Raw genomic sequence first — 23,719 nt, forward strand, 5'->3', positions numbered from 1 at the left:
CAGCTTATTTAGAAACGAACTATTTGTACAGTTTGAATCACTGAAGGAAAGAATGATGCTCAAATATTGATTTCAATATAAAAAGGAGCTTTTAGTGATTTTAAAGGAATTTAGACTTTCGATTGAGTAATCAAGTTTGAGGCATTTTGGAAGAGTTAGAAAAATGGGTTCCAAAAAGAAACCTGAAAGTGGTTTGATTCAAATGAACCGGTTCCGTTTCAAATGAGTTGATTTTTGGACCGAGTTGGAATTTGTGATTTTTGCACTTCCACTATCTGAGATACGAGTTTCCCTGGGTAGTAGCAGTGGCTAGCCACCACGTGCTCCAGGTTGAGACTTGATACTCTGTTGACCCTATGTCGTAAGTGTGGCCGGGCACTGTGAAAGCCCCGGATGAGCTCGCCCCCGTAAATATTCACCAGTGAAGGTGATGGATATGGATCATGATTATGATCAAGTTTATGATGAGTATAACTCGAGTTGGGGATGCGCGACAGAGGGACAGTCCAATGGTTAGCTACCAGGACTTGTCGGGTTGGCTCTATAACCGACAGATGATATCATCAGCTACTAGGGACAGGCATGCATCATATGCATCTATGTGACATTGTTTGGGTGTGCATATTGTACTTGGTTTGCCTTTGTGATTAACTGCTAATTGTTCTACTTGCTGTAACTGTTTGTTTGTGCTTGAACTTCCTATCTGTGTTTGCAATTGGGACTCTGTTGGATTGTGGTGATTTGGTTGGTGGTTGGATTGTTTGGGCCTAGGGCCGTGGTTGGATTGAGATGGACCGATGGTTGATTTTGGTTTTGTGTTTCTGATTTGGAAAAATATGAAAGGCTATTTTGGTTCAGCATAGATAAACCTTTTTGAAAGGCTTTTGGTGTTTTTGAGAATTGAACGGTTCCTCTTTCAGAAAAGATTTCCGACTTTACCTTATTGAAAACTGTTGTTTTTGAAAAGAGGCATAAGACAGTTATTAATCACTGGCACGGTTTATCTTCATGTATCCTATTACAGTAATTCCCAAAAACCCTCTACTGAGAACCCTTTCGAGGATGATGTTCTCACCCCCTACATTTTTCCCCTTTCAGGATATGGGCGCAGAAGTTACGAAGAGCTTATTTAACTGTTGTTGTGATGCTCTGTATTGTTTTAGTTATGGTTTACTGCACCCTCGCCTTTATCTTGATATAATCTGCAAGAGGGATAGGAATTGTATTGGATTATGTTTGTAATATTATTTATATATATTTATGTATATATATATGGATGTACTCTTTATGAGTTTTGTAAGTTGTATGGTATTTATGGATGTACGTTATCGGATGAAAGTATTTTTGGGAGCGGTATTGCGGTTTAAAGTTTCAAACAGGCTCATATTTTAGTATTAAATAGTATAAGTGTCGTCGTAATATCCGAGCTATCAGAGTTGCGCAGCCGGAAGCGTGAGCTTTGGTAGTTAGGGTGTTACATTATGGTATCAGAGCAGTTCTTCCTGTAGAGCCTGAGGAATGGACTGACTATGCTTTAGTTGCATACTCTGAGTGTTTGTCATGTATTAGGTCTTGTCGAATGACGAGAATTAGAGCTTTATGCACATGACAGTCTATTGATTAACGCTGTTAGTCTTGCATTGCATAATTCCTGATATTAAGTTTGGCCAGCTTAATACTAGTGGATTATGTATATGAAGGCACTGATGGGTTATCATAGATGTTATACGAGTTTTGAGTAAAGCGAATCACGGGTTTTGGAGAAGTTAGAAACTAATTCTCGAGGCTGCTCAGTTGTGTGTCTTGAATTTTGTTCGAGTTGACCTATTCTTTCATATCCTAACTTGAAATTCTTGTTTGCTACTCCTCTTGAAAAGTAGTTTGATGTTCCACTCTATTCCTCTATTCATATGTATTCTTGTTTGATCCTAAGTGCATATGCTTGTTTGAAATCCTTGTTGTATCTGGCTTTCTCTGTTTGAGTTTTTCTTGATTCATGTATTCCTTGCTATAGCTTTGAACTTGTCCTATTGCGTCGTGCATTTTAACTCCGGATTCCGAGTCCATTCTTGAGAAATTATTGATTTAGTTTTTCTCTTATTTGACAATGATTATAGCCAATCTTGAGATTTTGTAAATTGCTGTTGATTAGCTATATACTTTTTTATATATGAGACTTTGAGATTACTCATACAGTTTAACAACTATTTCTTTCTAATGCCTCGCCTATACTTTTACTGGTTTATAGAACTGCACCTACTTAAAATACAATTTGACTTTCTAGTAATTTTACTATAGTTCCATCACACGCCTTTATCTGATTATGCATTTGGGGATTTTTCGAAATTCTGGGAAGAAGGAATTCTTCGCTTTTATTCCGATTGATTTTTGTTGATAAACTTTACCCAAATTATTTTTAACTTGAGTTCGGTTTAGCATACTACATTTTTGATGCCATTGTTATTCTTTTGAAAATGTTGGATTCATAGCTTTCTTCTTATGAATGGAATCGTTCCTTCTTAAGCTTTTCACCTCTATGAATGTCATACGTGACTCTGTTTTTAACTAATCTTTTATATCTTGTGAAATTACCATTGATCTTGGTTTGTCCTCTCTTGTGAATCTCATCTGTATGTGAGTCAGTTTGATTCGTTTCAAATTAGTGCATTGTTTATTCTCTCATTTTCTCTACAAGAGTTTTTAGTTAAAGATTTACCTTTGAAAAATTACTAATGATTGAGTTGTCTTTCCTATGACTTTTGTATTCTTTTGGAACAATTGAAAGCTTGTTTGATGAGTCATGCCTAGTGAATCTTGTTTGGACTACTTTGGTTTAAGATCCTTTCTTGCATGGCTTGAATTCTTTTTAGTGCATCTTAAACTTCTTGAATGTTCTTCTGAGATGGTGATTTCAAGAACACTTTTGGAGTCTTGTTTTGAACATTTTAAAGAAGTTTTGAATCCTCTTTGAAGAAATATTAAACGGAATTTATTTTCTGTTGCTTGATGGATATTGAAACCATTGTTCAATTTTGACAAAGATGATTTTAAGTTGGCATATGCTATTTTAAATGAAGTTTTGAATAGCTTCGTCGTTTAATGGAAACCTGTCCGTTTGTAACGCACCACTTATTTCCTTTACCAAATTGTAAGCAAATTTTTACTTCGGAGTTTCTTTTCTAAAAAGAGTTTAATTTTCTCTTTCGTCTTTGCCATGATTTTATACACGCTTGTTTGAATATGAACTTTGGGAATTTTTGAACAAGCATTTATTTTGTTTTCTGAGTTTTATGATTGCCTTTGGTTAAGTTGTGCACCTAATTATCTTTCTAAAATATTTGAGGAAATATTTTAGCTCTTAGCCAAACTTGTGTGCATTTTGTTTTTAAAACTCTACATGATCTACTTCAACATGAAAGCGTATTAAGAGCAAAGCCACATTTATGCTTTTGTTACTCTTTTGAAGGATGTTGTTACTTAACTCCTCTTTCAGACTGCGAAGTGGTTTTTCTGCAAGTTTTCGATTCTTTTAAAAGCAATGTATTCGAAAGTATTTTAATTATGCTCTTGAGTTCTGTGAGCCTTGTCTTGGGTTTGAAATATTCTTTTCTGTAAACCTCATACTTCTTCGACCCAATTTGAATTTGGTTCAAATTAATGTGCTGATTCCTCTTATTGATCCTATTGAATTTCCTTGATCAAAGGGTTATCTTGAAGTTGTCAATTGAATTGAGTCTAGCAAACTTCATTGCTTGAGCATCCTTATTTATCTGGAATTGGATACTCTGTCTCGAATCTATGAGTATTGTCCTTGACATTTGCCTCTCCTTTCTAAAGTTTTGTATCATTCTGAGTAGACTCGAGAATTATTTTGATATCACGTGCGACTTGTAGACGTAGTAACGTGATACGTTAGTTCTTTAAGACGTGATGTGTATACGAAAGTTGAAGCGGTAGGTGTGCAACGTATGAGTTGTGGGCGTTTTGTTCCTTGCGAATGGGTTTGTGATTGTCAGGCTTGTGATCGAATTTGGGGTTTGTAAGGTGCTTGATGGAATTGGAAAGTTGAAGCTTGGAGGTTGAGATGAGATTAGTGTGCGGAGGTTAAGCACGTCGTTTTAACCCCATCATGTTTTATAGCCTTCAATGCCTTGCCTTACTATCACATGTTTGAGCCATGTCATCACTGCTTTGTGAACGCCCATCTTGATTTGCATCCTATTTGGTACCTCAAGTTTTTGTAAAGCTTTGAGATCATATGACCTTGTGCATTGAGCCTATCTTGTAACGTTTGCTTTGCAATCACACTCCTACCTTTACATCCTTATGCTTATGACAATCAAAGTATTTGGAAATCGTATATATGATTATATTTTGAGATATTTTTGCTTCTTTCTTAAATGTGTTCAAAGGTGAACTGTTATGGAATTTCTTTCATTTTGTATCAATTTTCGAGGGCGAAAATTTTTATAAGGTGGGTAGAATGTAAGCCCCAGAATATTTGAAAAGTCTTATTATGATCGAGTCTCAAATCCTACAGTTATTTATAGCCTTAATTTCAGGGATTATTTTATTAAAGATAATTAAGGCAAGTTTTGATTTATTGGATTTGAGATAAGTTATGATTATTATCCAATTTCACAATTATTGGATTATTTTCTATATTTGAATTATAAAGTTGATAGTTATGAAATAATAAGGATTTTATATGATTTGGACTAGATAAGTAATATTTTAAATATTAATACTGCTACTTTGGAAAAATAAAGGGGTTTAATTATATTATTTCTAATTATTTTGATTTGGGCATTTTATTGAAAATAATTTGTGAAATTGATGAGCAAATAGTATTTTCTATGTACAAATAGTATTGAATTTAATTTGGGTTTCAATTACTATATTATCCTTATTTTTGAGTGAAATTACAAAAATGCCCCTAACCCTAATAGAGTCCACATTTTCCCTTCCAAAAGCCAACCCTAGCTGCACATTATTGATGATAGTAGCAGCAGCAGCCACCCCCCTTTTTCATAAACACACGGTCCCCTGTGAAAGAAAAGAAGGAGATCCGGAGGGAGGGAGGCCGTAGCCACCATGCTCGCCGCCACACCACCGTGCCCTCGCCATCGAGCTCGTCGTCGCCGCCCAGCCGTCGCGCCGCCTTGGGGTCCGCCGTCAGGTCCGAGTCAAATGGAGGGAGAAGCCGCTCTGTCAGTGTCGCGCAGAGAGGGACTCACCGCCAGCTCCGTCGTCCTCACTGCTGCGCCACCGTCGGGCCCGCAATCGTGGAGAAAACACAGCGCCGCTGTGGGTCCCTTTCCGTCGAACTCGAAGGAGGAGGAATGCCGAGACTGGGCGACGCTGGGAGAGAAGGAGACGCGAGCTGGAGGAGCTGCGTCCAGTCGCCGCCGACGCGCCACTGACCGCCGCCGTTCCACCGTGCCGAGGGTCCCTTTCCTGCGAGATCTGCCACCATGAAACCCCGTAGTGCCTCTGGTTGCCGAAAAATGGTGGTGGATGTTGGTGCTGGGTTAGCGCCGCCACTGCTGCTGGCCATTTCGAGCTGCTCCGCCATCTCTGCCGCCGGAGAACGCAGCTTAGTCACCGGAAAAACCACTGCCGGTAAGGGTCCTTGCTTTTGGTCTTCATTCCTTTCTATTCCTGGGTTTTATCGCCATGACGTTGTTGTGCAGCCGCGGTTGTCGGAGTCTTTCATCGCCGCTGCCGCTTGAGGTGGCTGACGGAGTCGCTGCCGGGTTGATATGGAGCTGTGTCTGCTTCGTTTCGCTAGCTCAGTAAGTAAATTATATTTCGAAAAGTCTCGCGTTAGTATTCGGTTGTGTTTGGTTAATGAATATGAGTTCTGGTAACGTGGGGTCGAGTCCTGATTATTATATATTGTGATTAGAGTCATTATGGTTGCTGAGAAAACGGTTTGGAGCTGAGGTTTTGGTAGCCGGGATTTTGATTGTTGATTTCGGATCGAGGCGGAAAGGACTCGGTGACGCGTTTGAGTTATGGAATTGCGTTCTAAGGTAGGGGCGCTTTCCGAAAACTACAGTTTATTATTGGAATTATTACATATGGATACTGATGTGAGATATGGTGTAATTAGTGATTGTATCTGCCTTATGTATTATTTGATTGACTCGAATGACTATGGATGTTGGTTTGGCCGAATTGTTGTGTGGCTTGTGAAATGTAATGTTTGAAGTTGATTCTTTAAATATTTGAAATGAGTTTAATCCGTTGAGGATTGGTTTGAATTGAGTCAATTATTTTGATGATGTGAAAGATAGAATGCTCTTGAAATTCAGCCTGGGTTGCTTTAATTGCTCTGGTTTTGATAAATGATTTATTGCTGAACCGATTCTTTAAAGCTTTACAAATGAGTTAAATCGGTTGATATTGAGTTGATTTTTGAAATGGTTTCCTTGAGGTATGCCATTGAGGCGACTGTTGGATTTAGCTTGTTTTGAATTGATTTCTGGTTTTGAGCTGTTGAAAAGGAATGAGAAACGGTTTAGTTGGGACCCGAACCGGGTGGCAAAAGTCCAAGTTTTAGGGGAGGTGCTGCCGAAATTTCTACAAAATCCTACTCTTGTTTGTAAAGTTATTTAAAAAGGGTCGGATTTGAGAAATTGTATTAATTGATTTATTAAGAGAATATTTATGTTTTCAAGCTTAATCTATTTAATGAACTTTATGCGTTGAGTTCAGCTTATTTAGAAACGAACTATTTGTACAGTTTGAATCACTGAAGGAAAGAATGATGCTCAAATATTGATTTCAATATAAAAAGGAGCTTTTAGTGATTTTAAAGGAATTTAGACTTTCGATTGAGTAATCAAGTTTGAGGCATTTTGGAAGAGTTAGAAAAATGGGTTCCAAAAAGAAACCTGAAAGTGGTTTGATTCAAATGAACCGGTTCCGTTTCAAATGAGTTGATTTTTGGACCGAGTTGGAATTTGTGATTTTTGCACTTCCACTATCTGAGATACGAGTTTCCCTGGGTAGTAGCAGTGGCTAGCCACCACGTGCTCCAGGTTGAGACTTGATACTCTGTTGACCCTATGTCGTAAGTGTGGCCGGGCACTGTGAAAGCCCCGGATGAGCTCGCCCCCGTAAATATTCACCAGTGAAGGTGATGGATATGGATCATGATTATGATCAAGTTTATGATGAGTATAACTCGAGTTGGGGATGCGCGACAGAGGGACAGTCCAATGGTTAGCTACCAGGACTTGTCGGGTTGGCTCTATAACCGACAGATGATATCATCAGCTACTAGGGACAGGCATGCATCATATGCATCTATGTGACATTGTTTGGGTGTGCATATTGTACTTGGTTTGCCTTTGTGATTAACTGCTAATTGTTCTACTTGCTGTAACTGTTTGTTTGTGCTTGAACTTCCTATCTGTGTTTGCAATTGGGACTCTGTTGGATTGTGGTGATTTGGTTGGTGGTTGGATTGTTTGGGCCTAGGGCCGTGGTTGGATTGAGATGGACCGATGGTTGATTTTGGTTTTGTGTTTCTGATTTGGAAAAATATGAAAGGCTATTTTGGTTCAGCATAGATAAACCTTTTTGAAAGGCTTTTGGTGTTTTTGAGAATTGAACGGTTCCTCTTTCAGAAAAGATTTCCGACTTTACCTTATTGAAAACTGTTGTTTTTGAAAAGAGGCATAAGACAGTTATTAATCACTGGCACGGTTTATCTTCATGTATCCTATTACAGTAATTCCCAAAAACCCTCTACTGAGAACCCTTTCGAGGATGATGTTCTCACCCCCTACATTTTTCCCCTTTCAGGATATGGGCGCAGAAGTTACGAAGAGCTTATTTAACTGTTGTTGTGATGCTCTGTATTGTTTTAGTTATGGTTTACTGCACCCTCGCCTTTATCTTGATATAATCTGCAAGAGGGATAGGAATTGTATTGGATTATGTTTGTAATATTATTTATATATATTTATGTATATATATATGGATGTACTCTTTATGAGTTTTGTAAGTTGTATGGTATTTATGGATGTACGTTATCGGATGAAAGTATTTTTGGGAGCGGTATTGCGGTTTAAAGTTTCAAACAGGCTCATATTTTAGTATTAAATAGTATAAGTGTCGTCGTAATATCCGAGCTATCAGAGTTGCGCAGCCGGAAGCGTGAGCTTTGGTAGTTAGGGTGTTACACATGTCCTTTGTTTACTTTCAGGACAGCGATTTGGGAAGAAGCTGGTGCATGACAAGTGTCCACCCACTTTCAAATCGAACCGTGCGTGTGGTGATAGGAAAATTGGACGGTCCGTTTGGCTTTGAGGAACTCGGACCCTCCGAGTTGTTAGTACACTTACACCACAATTCAGTGAAGCACTTCCCTCTCCCATGCCATAATGCAGTCCAACACCACTAAAGCTCCAATATTCAAATTAAAAAGCGTCTTTTTTTATCCCACCTGTAAAATAAACAATACAAAATTATATTTTATTCTTTAAAATAAAATTCAAAAGTTAAAAGTCCAAATCTTTTCAATATGCTAGTAAAAAAAAGTCTAAGGACTCAATAAATTTTGTGATTTTTAGCTATTAATTAATTATCAATAATATTTTTAATAGTATAAAATTACATCTAATAATATAAAATCATTCAATTTCTTTTTAATAATTAAATGTTAGTCAAAATTTAACAAAAGTGCTGCCTCTAACACTCCTCCTAGTAAAATACACAGGTGCAGTGCATCATAACATCGCACAACATCAATTGCAGTCCAATATTAAAAAAAAAACGAGCCAATATATTCGTGGCTGATATTTTGGATTAATATAGGCCGAGTTTTTGACGGCACCGTGGCTCAATCTCCACCATCATCGATCATCTCACCCGCGCCGCTCACTGCATCATTCCTCTCTTCTTCGACGTTCCTCACTCATCTCTTCCTCGCAGCATCACTCATCGTTCATCGCCGGCTCGCTGCTTGGGTCCATCGCCACCTCTGTTCCTCGTTCGTGGTAAGCGTTCCTCTCCTCTGTTCCTCTGCGATTCTGGATCTGTTGGTTTGAGCCCTGTTCATATGTTCTGGTCGCGCTGTCCCTCCTCTGGCCGCCTGGTTGCTTGAGCCTGTGTTCCTTGCCGTTGTTCGTCAAGGCTCATCGCCGTTCGTTCTGCTTCGGGATTCTACTTCTGGCTTCATTCTGCTGCTTCTTCTTGCTTCTACTTCTGCTAATTGTTTTTAAAAAAAAATTAGATATTAATTAATTGTTTGAATTATGGAATTCTGCTTCTTTTGTTATTTGACATAGTAATTGTAATTCTGTTTCTGTTTCCTCTGTTATTATGGATTTGGTTTAGGGTTTGGAAAAAGAGATTTTTTTTTCCAAATTTTTGTGATTTTTTCATAATTTTTTGAAATTTTAGGAATATTTTCTTTAATCGGATATATCCGAAATCCGATCACGGATCGGATCCAACCCCTCCCCTTGATTTTGTTTCTGTAAGCCTAAACTTCATTTTCAGTGTTCACCCAGCAGGGGTAGCAAAGTGCAATTCTCCTAACTCCTAAGACATGATTTAAATGCGTTTCTTGGCTTGAAAGAAACTCTTTCGGCCTTGAGTTCCAATTTTGTAGGTTGTACGATCGATTAGGGTTCAACCTCTTACGATTCTTTGATCCGATTTCAGCATTGAATATGGCCATCTCGGAACCCACCGCCGGAGAATTCTTCCCAGAGAAGAAGAACGTCAGAAACCCTTTAGTCCCTGTTGGTAATTTTTTTTTAATTAATTAATTAATTTATTTCTTTTTGCATTGCGTATGATATAGGTTGAGTTTCACGCGTTCAATTTCATTCTGAACATTTCTCGTGCATCTGATCCTTTATTCGTTAAATGCATTGGTGTGGAAGAGTTATTTGATGTATTTGGAGATAAGGAATTACTATGAACTATGTAGGATATGAATTAGGATAGACCTAATCACCTAGCTACCTTGGAAGATAGATTCAAGGGTTTTTCCATTTGCCGTTTCAATGAATTAAGATGTTGACTATGGGAAATGCCTAATTAGTAGAAGGTTCTAATATTTGGAGATATTCCTGATGAATATTTTTGTTTGAAGATGTATAGGATTATCATGCGGCACTCTCCAGTATGGTATAATTGAGAAACCAAGATTTTAACCATTTTTATATTTTGAATCTTGATGCTCAATTTGTCATTGTTCTTTTGATCCTTAACCTGCTTATTTGCCACTAAGAATGCTTGTATGGCAATTGCTTTTATTAGTATGAGGCATTAGTGCAACAAGTTTACTTTGGGTTTGATGAAAACTAATCAAGTTACTAAGTTGCTGTTGCTAGCCATTAGGGACGGATGGATTTAGATGTAACAGTAAGGCTGAGAATAAGGTAGCGTTTGTTGAGGTACTGGGACAGAGACTGAAAGACTGAGACTCAGTATCATGTTTGTTGGTTCAAAGACTGGTACTAAAATTTCTGTCTCTGTCTCTAAAATTTCAGTATTTCAGTACCTCCAAAAAGTAAGGACACATGGGACTAAAATTTTTAGAGACAGAAACTGAAATTTTAATAACATTTTATATCTAAAATACACTCATTTCAATTAATTAATTCCAATTTTACCTTTTGTACAAATTAAATTAGAGTTTCATTTTTGTTTTAGTTTATGTCTCCCACTTTGCACCAAACAGAATACTAAAATTTATTTCTGTCTCTGTCTCTTAGTCTCTGTCTCTCAGTCTTAGTCTTTTAGTCTCTGTCTCTCCACCAAACGGTACCTTAAAGGAACAGAGACACAGAATTTGGTGTTCTTGTATTTTATTTAGTGATAAAGTAGAACAAATTATGAAATTCTAATTTATTCTTATTTTTTTCATTAAAAAATTTTGAGAAAAATTAAAAAAAAAAATAATGAAAGAAAAAATGAAAAATAAGTTGTGTCTTTTGTTAGTGTCTCTGAGTCCTTCCTGTCAGGATAGACACAAGATACACTAATTCAGTGTCTCTGGACACAATGTCTCTATCTAGGTCTCATCTATCAAATATGATTCTGTGTTCGTGTCTCAGTGTCCCGTCCCTGTAAACAAACGCAGCCTAAAAGTTGGACGTTGGGGCTTTCACTCTAAAGGGTAAAGGACCTTGTTCGTTTTTTCAAGATTGAAATTGAGATGGACACTGGGCGTTTTTTCAAGATCCTAATATGTGAGTGTGTGTGTGGTCCCCCCCACCCCCTCCCTTTCTCTTTCTTCTTCGTTCCCCCTCTTGATTCTTGGTTATTGAAATTGTTCTTTGTGCTTCTCGTGTCTTACCATTGAACTTCTGTTAATGTTCTTCAAATTTGATAAACTCTGCTTTGTTAATTTTAGGTGCCTTTATTACTGCTGGTGTGTTAACGGCTGGCTTGATCAGTTTTAGACGAGGTAACTCTCATTTAGGGCAGAAGCTAATGAGGGCTCGTGTGGTGGTCCAAGGCGCGACGGTGGCTCTTATGGTTGGGACTGCCTATTATTATGGAGATAATCCTTGGCAGAGTGACCACAAAAAGGAAAAAATTTAAACATTGGAATTGCTTGGTTTCTTGTTGGCTTGGTTTTTGTTTTGTGAGATGTGGAGTTTGGTCATTTGGGGACCAAAATCCTTCCCAATTTCATCTTACTCAAACTTCTTGCAACCCATTACAGTTGAATTATCATGAATGTTCTTTGGTATATTATATTTCTTAACTAATAAGACGGGCGATTCTCAATTGACTTGTAGATGTGGGAAGCAGTGGAATTTTGGGTTTCCAAAGCTCAATCATGGAAGTATGGCAGGGTTTCAGTTGGGATACGTTCATATGATCCTAAGAGAGTCACATTCGTGCCAATAAGAAAATGTCATTTGGGAAAGGATTAGATAGTCCCACGACGTTAGGACGTTTGGACTATTAAATGGTTTTATAATAAAATATGTTTTTAAAGTTTTTTAATAACTGTTAAATAGTTTTTTTTAATTTTAATTACAAATTAATTTTATATATTTTATTTAATTATAAAAATTATTTTTTATTTTATAAATTATTATTTTATCATTCATCTATTATGTTTATTAACAATAAAAAATAAAAACAATAACGAATTAGATCTTCTATTGATCGTAATAATTTTTTGGCAATCCCAATCGATTAAAAGTTTATCTTTGATCCGTTACATTCGTCAAGGGTTGTGAAATCGTGTGTCTTAAAAAATCAATCGATTGGACTTTAGGTTATTACAAAACAATCCATTGAAAGTTGCAAGGCAGTATGGTTTGCCCAAAAATCAATCGATTAGTTTTATTACCCAATTGATATCGATTGGTTTTATTACCCAATTGATTGAACTCATAAAAGCAATCTGGGTTTAATTAATTCAATCGATTGGTTATGGAAATTCAATCAATTGGTTATGTTTTGAAGTTTGTACGTGACTAATAGTATATTCCAATTCAATCGATTGGTATGAGAATTCAATCGATTGAAATGTGACATAAATAAGTTTTTATCTACATCCATTGGTATGATAATCGAATCGATTGAAATTTGAAACGCGCTATATATTAATCATGGTAACCATGTGTATTCAGCCTCCCTCCCCTTTTTAAACATAACAACACCAATTCTGCTAACCTCTCTTCTCTCTAAATCCAAAAAACTTCTCTCTTCTTCTTTTCCAATCTCACCAACATCCACTTCAAACTACATACATATTATTAATCCTCATCCAAATCCCTAGAAAATCCACTGAACCAATATTATTAATCCTCTTCTTCTTCCTCTTCGGTGGGTTTTGTAGGGATTTGGATGAGAATTAATAATATGTATGTAATTTGGAGTGGATGTTGGTGAGATTGAAGAAGAAGAAGAGAGAAGTTTTTTGGATTTAGAGAGAGAAGAGAGGTTAGTAGAAATGGTGTTGTTATGTTTAAAAAGGAGAGGGAGGCTGAATACGCATGGTTACCAGGATTAATATACAGCGCGTTTTCAAATTTCAATCGATTAGATTATCATACCAATCGATTGGATGCAGATAAAAACTTATTTACGTCACATTTCAACCGATTGAATTCATACCAATCGATTGAATTGGAATATGTCATTAGTCACGTACAAACTTCAAAACATAACCAATCGATTGAATTCTCATAACCAATCGAATGAATTAATTAAACCCAAATTGCTTTGATAAGTTCAATCGATTGGATAATATGACCAATCGATTGATTTTTGGGCAAACCATACTGCCTTGCAACTTTCAATCAATTGTTTTGTGATAACCTGAAGTCCAATCGATTGAGTTATGGAAAACCTGAAATTCAATCGAATGTTTTGTTAATTCAATCGATTGATTTTCTAAGAAACACGATTTCACAACCCTTGACGGATGTAACGGATCAAAGATAAACTTTTAATCAATTGGGATTGCCAAAAAGTTATTACAATCAATGGAAGATCTAATTCGTTATTGTTTTTGTTTTTGATTGTTAATAAACATAATAGATGAATGATAAAATAATAATTTATAAAATAAAAAATTATTTTTATAATTAAATAAAATATATGAGAGTACTTTGTAATTAAAATTAGAAAAGAACTATTTAACAGTTATTAAAAAACTTAAAAGACATGTTTTGTTATGAGACCATTTAATTGTCCAAACGTTTTGGACCATCGAATCCGATGCGATGTCATTTTACATAATTTTAAGTAAATGGTAGGTCATATTTAAAATGTCTTTTTATATATAGTTGCGGCATTTCATCAGTATTCAAAGATCTTTTGTTAATCGAGAGTTTTTGTTTTAATAATACGTTATTAATAATTTAGTTTGAACATTTTGTTCCAGTATAATGAACAAAACTTAAAAGCAGCATGAAATTTTAGTTTATGAATTAGAACTTTTTGCACGAGAAGTTTCAAACTAAATTGAGAAAAAGAGATTAATAAAAAAACGATTTAGCTATCCAAACACAAAATTTATTTTTGACATATTGTTAGGGTAAAGCAATGTTATACGTGTATTCAATTATGTAATGATATATCAGTAAAAATAATTATTTTTTATATTAATTACATAAATAGTCATTAAATTGCATGACTGTATAAAATATTTTATACGGTCAGTTCATTAAAATTAAACTCTTATAAAAAATACATAAATTTCACATTTTTAATGTATTTGTTTTAAACTTATTAAAGTAAAAAGTTTAAAATTTTTTATTTATGGTAATCTTAAAGGATATAATTTAGCTAAACCTATAAAAGGAAAGAAATTGATACTTTTGATAAAAATAATTTTTTTGTGCTTAAAACTCTAATTTTAAAATAAATAATTGAACCCGAAATGATGAGCACATTTTTATTTTTGTCTTGAAATGATGAAAACATTGTGGAGGGAAGTGGGAGTTGGGACATGAAATACATGATGAGCACATAAACATTGTGCCTGCCTAGTTTAAAAGGAATACCTTTTTTTTGGTGGCATCACCTCAATGTTATCTTGGGTGACATTATCTGTTATTAGGAAAGAAAAAATAGAATTATTGCTTAATTGGAATTCACCTTTTCAAATTGGATATTCTTCTGGATAAGAATAGTATATTGAGAATCCGGTTAAATGAAATTGATATGTTATCAGCTTAACATAAAGGTAACGTATATAAGAGAAATGAATAGAGTCATAACTCGAAAATCTGATAAATCGTGATATCAAAACATATATTCAAGGCTGTAAATGCTTAACGGTTACTTAATGATAGTATAATATAGGGAGAAGGGAACCTCGAGGTAAGCAACATTCTCCTCATGACACTCATCCTAAAAGCACTACTAACTTAGGCATTGGAGTACCATTACAGATTGCCCTTCCAGCCTGGTGTTGACGCGGCTTTTATTAAGGTCTCAGAATCTCGTAAGCTCGTAATCAACCAAAGGTACGGACATTTGACGCCGTCTATGGGGACCTTTAAATGCTTAGCACCATAGCTGATCACAAAGTACAATCAACCATTAAGCCTAACACGCCCCCACAAAGAAATGCTTCACAAAGGTAGGCACGAAACTGATCCCAATACCATGGAAGAACATCAAGTTCCTCTAGTTTTGAGTACCATCAGAACCACAATACCAGAGCTTGACACTTCATCAGCTTGGGACTGGCAAATTATGTCCATGCAATGATGAGATGCGTCACAAGATGCAAGAACTAGAGCATAAACTCGCAGAATGTTCGCAATCTCGATGATCCCAATCTCGGATTCGTACAGCAAGAGGTCGGTGAGACACCTGGAAAAGAAGAACCCCAGAAAGATCCTGAGATCGCCGACGATCCCCTTTGCCACGAAGGAATAGAAGAGAGTCTCCCCGACGTGAGGAAGTACATCGAGATCATGAGAGGCAAGGAAGATCTAATTCCCAGTCTGTCCAGTCTAAAAGGAAGCGAACTCTGCAAAGGAGTTCGAGTCCTAGAAGGTAAATGGATTCTTGGAAACACGTAAATTATGGGACAAACTCCATTCGCTTCACATGTTCTTCAGGTCAAGCTGCCCAAACATTTTAACAAGCCGACAGATCTTAAATATGAAGGCAAGTCAGACCCTCAAGAGCACATTGACACCTTTGATGCCCGAATGAGCTTGGAGGGTGTGGGAGATGCTATAAGGTTTAAGGCATTTTCAATTACACTATCTGGACCGGAGATGGGATTTATTACTTTACCTTCTGGTTCTATCTCCTCATTTCACGATATCAAGATAAAGTTTCTTGCTCACTTTACTACAAGGCGAACTCAAGCCAAGCATCCCATTTCACTACTTGATGTAGAGCAGAGAGTTAGGGAAAGCATCCAAGATTACCTGGATCGCTTCAATAAGGTACTTTTGGAGGTTAATACACGAATTCTTGAGGTCGTGTGTCTTTGTCTCATAGCTGGACTGCTTGAAGGAGATTTCAGAAGACATCTCACTTCTAAAGATGTCAAATCTATGAAAGAAATCCATCAAATTACTCTGGAATACATGAGGGACGAGGATGTTTCGAGAGTAGTTTTGACAAAAATAGAAGAACTGAGCCCCCTCGCCTAATAAGGCCGGGAGCTCGGGAAAAAATACTCTGAAGTCGCTAGTTCCACGTGTGGTATATACACCTTTGGTTGCATCATTAGCAGAAGTTTATCAGCAGATTTCCCATAAAGGTATATTGCCAAAAGCAAGGCAAATTCGGCCCAGAGCTTCGTTAAATAAGTCCTGTAATACCCTACCATATATTGCCTTATGCTTAAGTTATAATTCAATTATGGTTTGGCGCTGCAACACAAGGTTAAGATATAAATACATATATATAGAAAGGAATATTACACTAGAAGCCTGTGAAAGAATTTAAAACTCAAGGAAAGACAATTCATCAATCGCTCACATTACGTATATATATAAGTGAGTCAGAAGAAGGGTAGATAATTAAAAACCCGAAGAAAGAATAAGAGTAAAGAGACCTATATAAGTATATATATAAGTATCAACTAGTCTCGACCCGCAAAGATTAGGCCGGCTAGAGTTACAACAGTAAAACAGTTGGATAGACATAACATATCTCTCCAAAATACATCATAAGCCTCTAAAGGCAAGTTCTTAGAACAAGTTCATAATATAAGTTTTTCAAAAATAAGGAGAGAGTCTAAAATTAAAGTAGAATAAAAAAGTCTTCTTTGTGTCCTTCTAGATAAACCTCCCACTCACTGAGAAGTGCCGGGACCAGCATCTAAAAAGTAATAATTTTCAAAACGGTGAGAACATCATTCTTTACGGGGTTCTCAGCAGGGCAATAATTCCAAATAGAAACTATGTAATACCACATGAACCCACTAGACAATCATATTCTCTAATCACACAAAGTTCAAGCCTAGGGTTCTTTATAATCCGAACAAGGTAAATAAACTAAACTCAAATATATTAGTGATCTCTCAATCCCAGTTCTCCCTAATACAAGCCATCATCTCTCTCATTATCATAATTTTCCAATTTCAATAATTCGATATCAAAACTTAGTTTCAAAGTTATCAATTTATTCTCAGTTTTTTCTCAAACCTCAATCACCACATCTCATCAGGAACAACCCTCAATGTCACCACCACCAGCATAAAGAATCTCTTAGTTGTGCAAACACATACAAGATAATGCAAAGAATACACAAATAGAGATAACAGGTAAAGCAATTAGTTCAATTAACATATAGATACAATTATTCAACAAGGCAAGCTAGATACAAGATGCACACCCAAACAATACACACAAATACAAATAATGTATGCCTGTCCTACTGGCCATGAGCTCACGTGTCGGTTAAATTGTCAGAACCAGACACATCTGGTAGCTAACCCGGATATCGTCTTTCTTGTGTGATCTGAAATATAGTGCCCAACACACTTCAGGATATCGTGCCCGACACACTCTTGCGATATAGTGCCCAACATACTCTTGGGATATAATCTCCGGCACACTTCACACATCGAGAGAATATGGAACCTGGGATATAGTGTCCGTCACACTCTTGGGATATAGTGTCTGCCACACTCTTGGGATATATAATCCGACACACTTCACCAACAGAGAGAGAACCACGAACAAGCAGGATTCCATCACTATCCTTGCTCAGGCTACAACCACAAGTCAACAATTGTCTCAATTCCATCCTGGTGCAAGCAGGACAAAACAACAATTCTTACGTCTACCCAGGAAGCTCATATACCATTCGGGAGCAAGCAGAACAGAACCGCAATCTTTGCATCTACACCAGAAGCTCAAATATCAATCAAGCTCATTCTCTTCCTCCAATCATATCAACTCAGTCTCATCAATCAGTTATCTCAACTCATTCTCATCATTCAGTCATATCAACTCATTCTTGCCATCCAATCGTATCAACTCATTCTCATCATAGAAACTAGTCATCAGAAGTGAAAAAGCAGAGTGGAATAGGCAAAACAGTTAAAAATCACATTTTTAGCAAAATAGGACATTCTTGCGTACGCATGCTTCATGCGTACATGCGAGTTCCCTGCTGTGCGTGTTCATGGTATGCGCACAAAAAACATTCAATTCTGGAAATCCCAGTTGTGCGTACGCATGCCTCATGTGTATGCGCAATTTCGTTTTTGTGCGTGCCCATGAAACTCGCAAGAAATTATTTCACTTCTGTTCCACCCATCATGCGTACGCATGACCTCAACTTTCTGCAACTTCTGCAAAATTCATTTTTAAACTCCCAAATTCAAACTCTCATAACTTTTTCTACAAAATTATGTTTTCCTTCATCTTTAAATAGTTTTAAAGATCTTTCAAATAGCTTTAATTTAAGATAAGTGATAAACCACTATTTTATGGTTTATCTAGTGCTCAATTGAGTGGTTTCTATCTACTCTTTACCCACTTATTCATACTATTTGCATGGTTTTACATTCGCCTTCCTAATTATGTGTTTAGATTGAAAACATGCTTCTTTGATCTTATATTTGCTTATTATTAATCCTTTCTTATTACCATTAGATGCCTTGATATGTGTGGTAAGTGTTTTCAGATATTATAAGGCAGGAATGGCTTGGAGGATGGGAAGAAAGCATGCAAAAGTGGAAGGAATGCAAGAAGTTGGAGAAATTGCTAAGCTGTCCAGCCTGACCTCTTCGCACTCAAACGGCTATAACTTTAGCTACAGAGGTCCAAACGACGTGGTTCTAGTTGCGTTGAAAAGCTAACGTCCCGGGCTTCGATTTGATATATAATATGATATAGTTTCCTTGACTCTAGGCGACGCGACCGCGTGATCCATGTGGCCGCGTCGCAATGACAGAAATCCAGCGTGGCAAAATTCGAAACCAGCGAATTCTGGACTGTTTTTGACCCAGTTTGCGGCCCAGAAAACACAGATTAGAGGCTATAAAGTGGGGGAATGCATCCATACATATCACGCTTCCACAATTCACAATTTTAGGAGTAGATGTAGTTTTTAGAGAGAGAGGTTCTCTCCTCTCTCTTAGGATTAGGATTTAGGATTTCTCTTAGTTTTAGGAGTGACTCTCAATCCCAGGTTCAACGTTCTTTTACTTTATATTTATCTCTTACGTTCAGATACTTTAATGCTTATATTAGTTATGTTGCCTATTTGGCTTATGCTACATTCATGTTATGATTTTCTTAATTAATATTATTTGAGGTATTTCAGATTTAAGATTACTTTGCTTTTAATTTAATTTAGATATTTTCTTCCTTTTGGTTTTGGTTAGGTAATTGGTAACACTTGAGTTGTCAAACTCAGGAGTGGTTGAAATTGGCAGATTTTACTTTAGCTAGGATTGCTCTAACACTAGTCTCTCCACAGGAGTTGACTAGGACTTGAGAATCAAGCTAATTAGTCCACTTGACTTAACTAAGTGGGATTGAAATCCAATTCTCATCACATCTGATAAGGATAACAAGGACAGGATTTCCGGTTCTCATACCTTGCCAAAAGCTTATTTTTTAGTTATTTATTTATTTTTATTGCTTTGAAAATATATCTGTGCACATTGCCCAAACTCCAAATTTCTCAAAACCCCAAATTTACAATCTCCATAACCAATAATAAGAACATACCTCCCTGCAATTCCTTGAGAAGACGACCCGATGTTTAAATACTCGGTTATCAATTTTAAAAAGGGTTTGTTACTTGTGACAACCAAAACGTTTGTACGAAGGGATTTCTGTCGATTTAGAGACTATATCTACAACGCGACTATTTTTATGACATTCTTTACTGGCAAAAATCCTAACGTCAAAATGGCGCCGTTGCCGGAGAATTGCAAACGTGTGCCTTATTATTGGTTATTGTAAATATTTTATTTTTGCTTGTTTATTTGTTTTTATTTTTGTTTTTATTTTTGTTTTTTCTTAAATTAAGAGGTTATTTATTTTTATTTAGTTATTAAAAAAAATTTTCAAAAATTTGTTCTTAGTATTCATCTTGATCTTCAAGTTGTTCTTCACGTTCATCTTGACCTTCAAGCTGTTCTTAGTTGTTTTCTTCGTTTTGATCTAAAAATTTGAAATTTTGTGTCATTTTATTGTTTTTCTCTTTCCTCATTAAATTCAAAAATATTTTTTTAATTTTTTTCGAAAAAAAATTCAGATTTTTATTTCTAAAATTTTTATCTTATCTTATCTTATTTCAAAAATCAAATTTCAAAAATTCAAATTTCAAAAAATTTAAAATTCAAATTTCAAAATTCAAATTTTAAATTTCAAATTTCAAAATTTAATTTTCAATTTCAAAATTTAAATAACCTTTTAATTTAAATTTATTTTTATTTTTTTGTTTTTAATTTTTTATTTTGCTACTATGAACTCTCACCCCTTTGACTACGAGTCTGGTTACAATAATGTTGCAGGAAGAAGAAATTACAAAGAGAACAGGCATCAAGGTTGGAACAATCAAAGATGGGAGGAGCCACAAGGATTTGATCAACCCTCATGGCAACAACCACCTCCAATGGACTATCAACAACCACCACCATATGCCTATGAACCATTTCCTCAACATAACTTTGGACCACCAAACTCACAAGCCCCTTTCCGCCATTCACCTCCATATGACCCTAACCCTCAACCACCATACCAACCACCTTATGAGTCATATGAACCATATATAGAACCACCCCAATTTCAACCCAATTACTCCCAACCACCACCACTTTCTTTTGTAGCATGTCCAAGTCTGGCAACCCGAGAAGCAGAGGATCGCCTAAGGGAAATAGTAATTAAATTCCAGGCAACCGTTCAACAACTGGGGCAAGTATTAATTCAATGGACTTCTAGACGCTTAAATACACAAGGATCAGCCACATCCCCATGTGGACAGTCTAGTGAAGAGCATAGCATGAAGGAGATACCAGAAACCCCAGTGGACAAGACAGAGAATGAATTCGTACTAGAACAAGTAGAAGAAGCTGTCATTGTTCAAGAAGAAGAAGAAGTGGTTGAAGACTTAGGAGATGCAGAACCTCCATGGGAAAGTCCAGTCATAGAGCCTCCTTCCAAGACGGTTGAAATTGATGCTGAGGAGGGTGTACAACCTCCAAGGCATATCACAGTTGAAGACTTGGAAGAGGTTGATCAAGAGATGGAGATTCAAGAAGAAGAAGCACAACCTCCCTTGCCCTTGGAAAGCAATGAAGAGAAGATTGAATTAGAAGAAAGCTACCAAGAGGAAGAGGTTGAAATTGAAGAAGCTTTCAAAGAGGTGGTAATTATCAGAGAAGAGCACAAGGGAGTGGAGCTTGCAATTTCATTAAAAATACCTCCCCCTAAGTTGCCATCATCCTTCACAACATTCAAGTGGGTAAAATTCATATCCCATAGCTTTCTAATCCCACTTGAATATGGGCTACTGGAGACGGATGGTCAACTTAGAGCTCTTTGTGGCATTAAGAGTAAGAGGAAGATGGTCAGTGGTAAGAATTGTCCTGCAAGGTTCATCATGGTTGGAAGCTTTAAGTTCAAACGCAAAGGTTGGTATAAAGCTAAACTGAATGGGTATAGGAAGATATTTGGTCGCTGCAGTGAGAATTCAGATCACTTTTCACCCGGCTGGAAAAATGCAGATCGAAACAAAAACGGGTGTAAAAGTAAAGTTTGGGATCCTGGAATCTGTTCTGACATCCAACACCCCGGGAGCCTAAGAATCTTTTTGAAGCTGCTCAAGGGTTTTACATGCCTAGTTTGGGACCCCGGAGGTTACTGGAATCACAAACACTGGTGGAGATTCCTGGATGAGTTCAAGCATAAGCCACCATAACAGGAAGCTCATCAAATGTCCAACTTAAGGACTTTAACTAAAAGTGCTAGGTGGGAGACAACCCACCATGGTATAATCGTTTCTTTTTAGTTTTTATTTAGTTTTATTTGTTTTTGAATTTTATTCTATTTTGTTATATTGAACCTGGAGTTTTGCATCACATTCATATTAACACTGCATTCTGCATTTTTCAGATTACACAAAAAAAAAAAAAAGCGAGCACGCGACGCGACCGCATCAGCGACGCGTCCGCGTCGCAAGGAGATGGGAGACAATATTAATATGAACAGAGAGTTTCGCAGGAGCAGCGCTGGAGGCGTGCCAATGGCACAAATCACCCCACGCGACCGCGTCGCTGACGCGACTGCGTCATATGGAAATAATGGTCTCCCACGCGACCATGTCACCCACGCGGCCGCGTGACCTGAAATCGGCGTAAAAAGGGTGCATGGCCGAAAGTTGAGCTGGAATTGGGCTGGACCCGTGCTAGTAGCACAAGCCCTACCACGCGTCCGCGTCATATTGGAAATAAGGCCACCCGCGCGATCGCGTCGACCACGCGACCGCGTCACCCTGGATTTTGGCAATACTAAGTTTTGAACAGAGAGTTGTGCGACCGCGAGGCTGCACTCGCGCTACTAGCACAAATCAAGTCACGCGATCGCGTGCCCCACGCGTCCGCGTCGCCTAACCTTATTGCGCACCACGCGACCGCGTCACCCACGCGACCGCGTCGCCAGCGTCGCACAACCTATCCAGATTAGTGCCAATTTTCTTATCTTTTCTTCTCCGAATCCTTATTCTCTTATCTTTTCTTATTTCTTTCTTCTTCCTCTCTTATTTTCTCTCACTCCCATTCTATTTTATTTAATTTATTTGCATACTTTCATTCATTGCATATTTTTATTTTTTTAAATTTATTAATTTTGGTGTTCAAAAGTTCTTATTCAACTGTTACATCTTTTCTTGAATTACTTTGGTGCTTAATAAATTGTTTTACACTGTGGGATGATATTAATTATCTGCCAATGCCAATCTTTTATAATACTTGCACTTCATTTGCATTGCCACGAACTTACATTGTCTTTCATTACCCACTCTCTCCTCCCATTGTTGCAAATTTTTGCACTCTTGATCTGCCATGTACTTCTATTGTTTTCTCACTTGCATGTTATAGCTACCATGTAATTGAGACCCTTATTATCTGGCGTTAACATCCACATTTTATTTATTTATTTTCTATCTTTTTTGGGTTACTTTTTCTTTTTCCTCTTCTTTCAGGATGGCCACCACAAAGGGAGAGGAAAAACTTCTTAATGGGAGAGACAAACAAGTTCCTACGCACATTCCTTGATGAGAAGAGCATCAGTTGAAGCAACCCATCCACTTGTACATCTTCGCATGCACTGAGGACGGTGCAATCTTTAAGTGTGGGGAGGTCGATACAGATCTCCATGGGTTAGTACCTTTCTGTTTCAACACCAATATTTTATTTTATTTGTTAGTTCATTGTTGCATTTGCATATTTGTTTGATTTTATGCATTTAGTTACTACTTGGTTAAAGTAATAAAATTCTTTTAAGACCCTATCTTTGAAAAATTTCACTAATTTAAATTGAAAAATTTTTTTTATGTTAAAACTTGTTTGAAGTTGTATTTAGAACATGGTTTTTGAGCTAAAGAACACACAATCTGTGAGATTTTGAGCTTATTTATATGGTTATATTATTTAACCATAAATTTTTATTCTTGTGTGTTTTCTTCTCTATGATTGTAATCTCTATTTTGTTCCAATCTATATGTCCATTATTTAGTGTATTTACATGCTTGCATATGATTGAGGCCATTATTTGTTATTAGCTCACTT

General features: G+C 36.8%; 2 protein-coding genes across 3 annotated transcripts; both read left to right on the top strand.

Moving 5' to 3' along the window:
* The first annotated feature begins 8,767 nt into the window (after positions 1-8,767).
* Positions 8,768-11,770, top strand: LOC107625528 (RING-H2 finger protein ATL48). 2 transcript variants are annotated; one of them, XM_016328176.3, is made up of 3 exons: positions 8,768-9,011; positions 9,596-9,765; positions 11,384-11,770. In XM_016328176.3, the coding sequence occupies exons 2-3, from the start codon at positions 9,690-9,692 to the stop codon at positions 11,572-11,574; spliced, it is 267 nt and encodes an 88-aa protein (XP_016183662.1). In that variant the 5' UTR covers positions 8,768-9,011; positions 9,596-9,689; the 3' UTR covers positions 11,575-11,770. The 2 variants fall into 2 exon arrangements, with proteins under 2 accessions (XP_016183662.1, XP_088359679.1); XM_088503553.1 differs by having other exon boundaries at positions 8,770-9,011; positions 9,682-9,765.
* A 3,763-nt stretch (positions 11,771-15,533) lies between these two features.
* On the top strand, positions 15,534-16,115 carry LOC107627461 (uncharacterized). Its single transcript, XM_016330293.1, has one exon. It carries the CDS (start codon positions 15,534-15,536, stop codon positions 16,113-16,115), a length of 582 nt encoding a protein of 193 aa, XP_016185779.1.
* Positions 16,116-23,719: the final 7,604 nt, after the last annotated feature.

This window comes from Arachis ipaensis, chromosome B2 (genome assembly GCF_059453495.1).
Source record: "Arachis ipaensis isolate K30076 ecotype BB chromosome B2, ASM5945349v1, whole genome shotgun sequence".
NCBI lineage: Eukaryota > Viridiplantae > Streptophyta > Magnoliopsida > Fabales > Fabaceae > Arachis > Arachis ipaensis.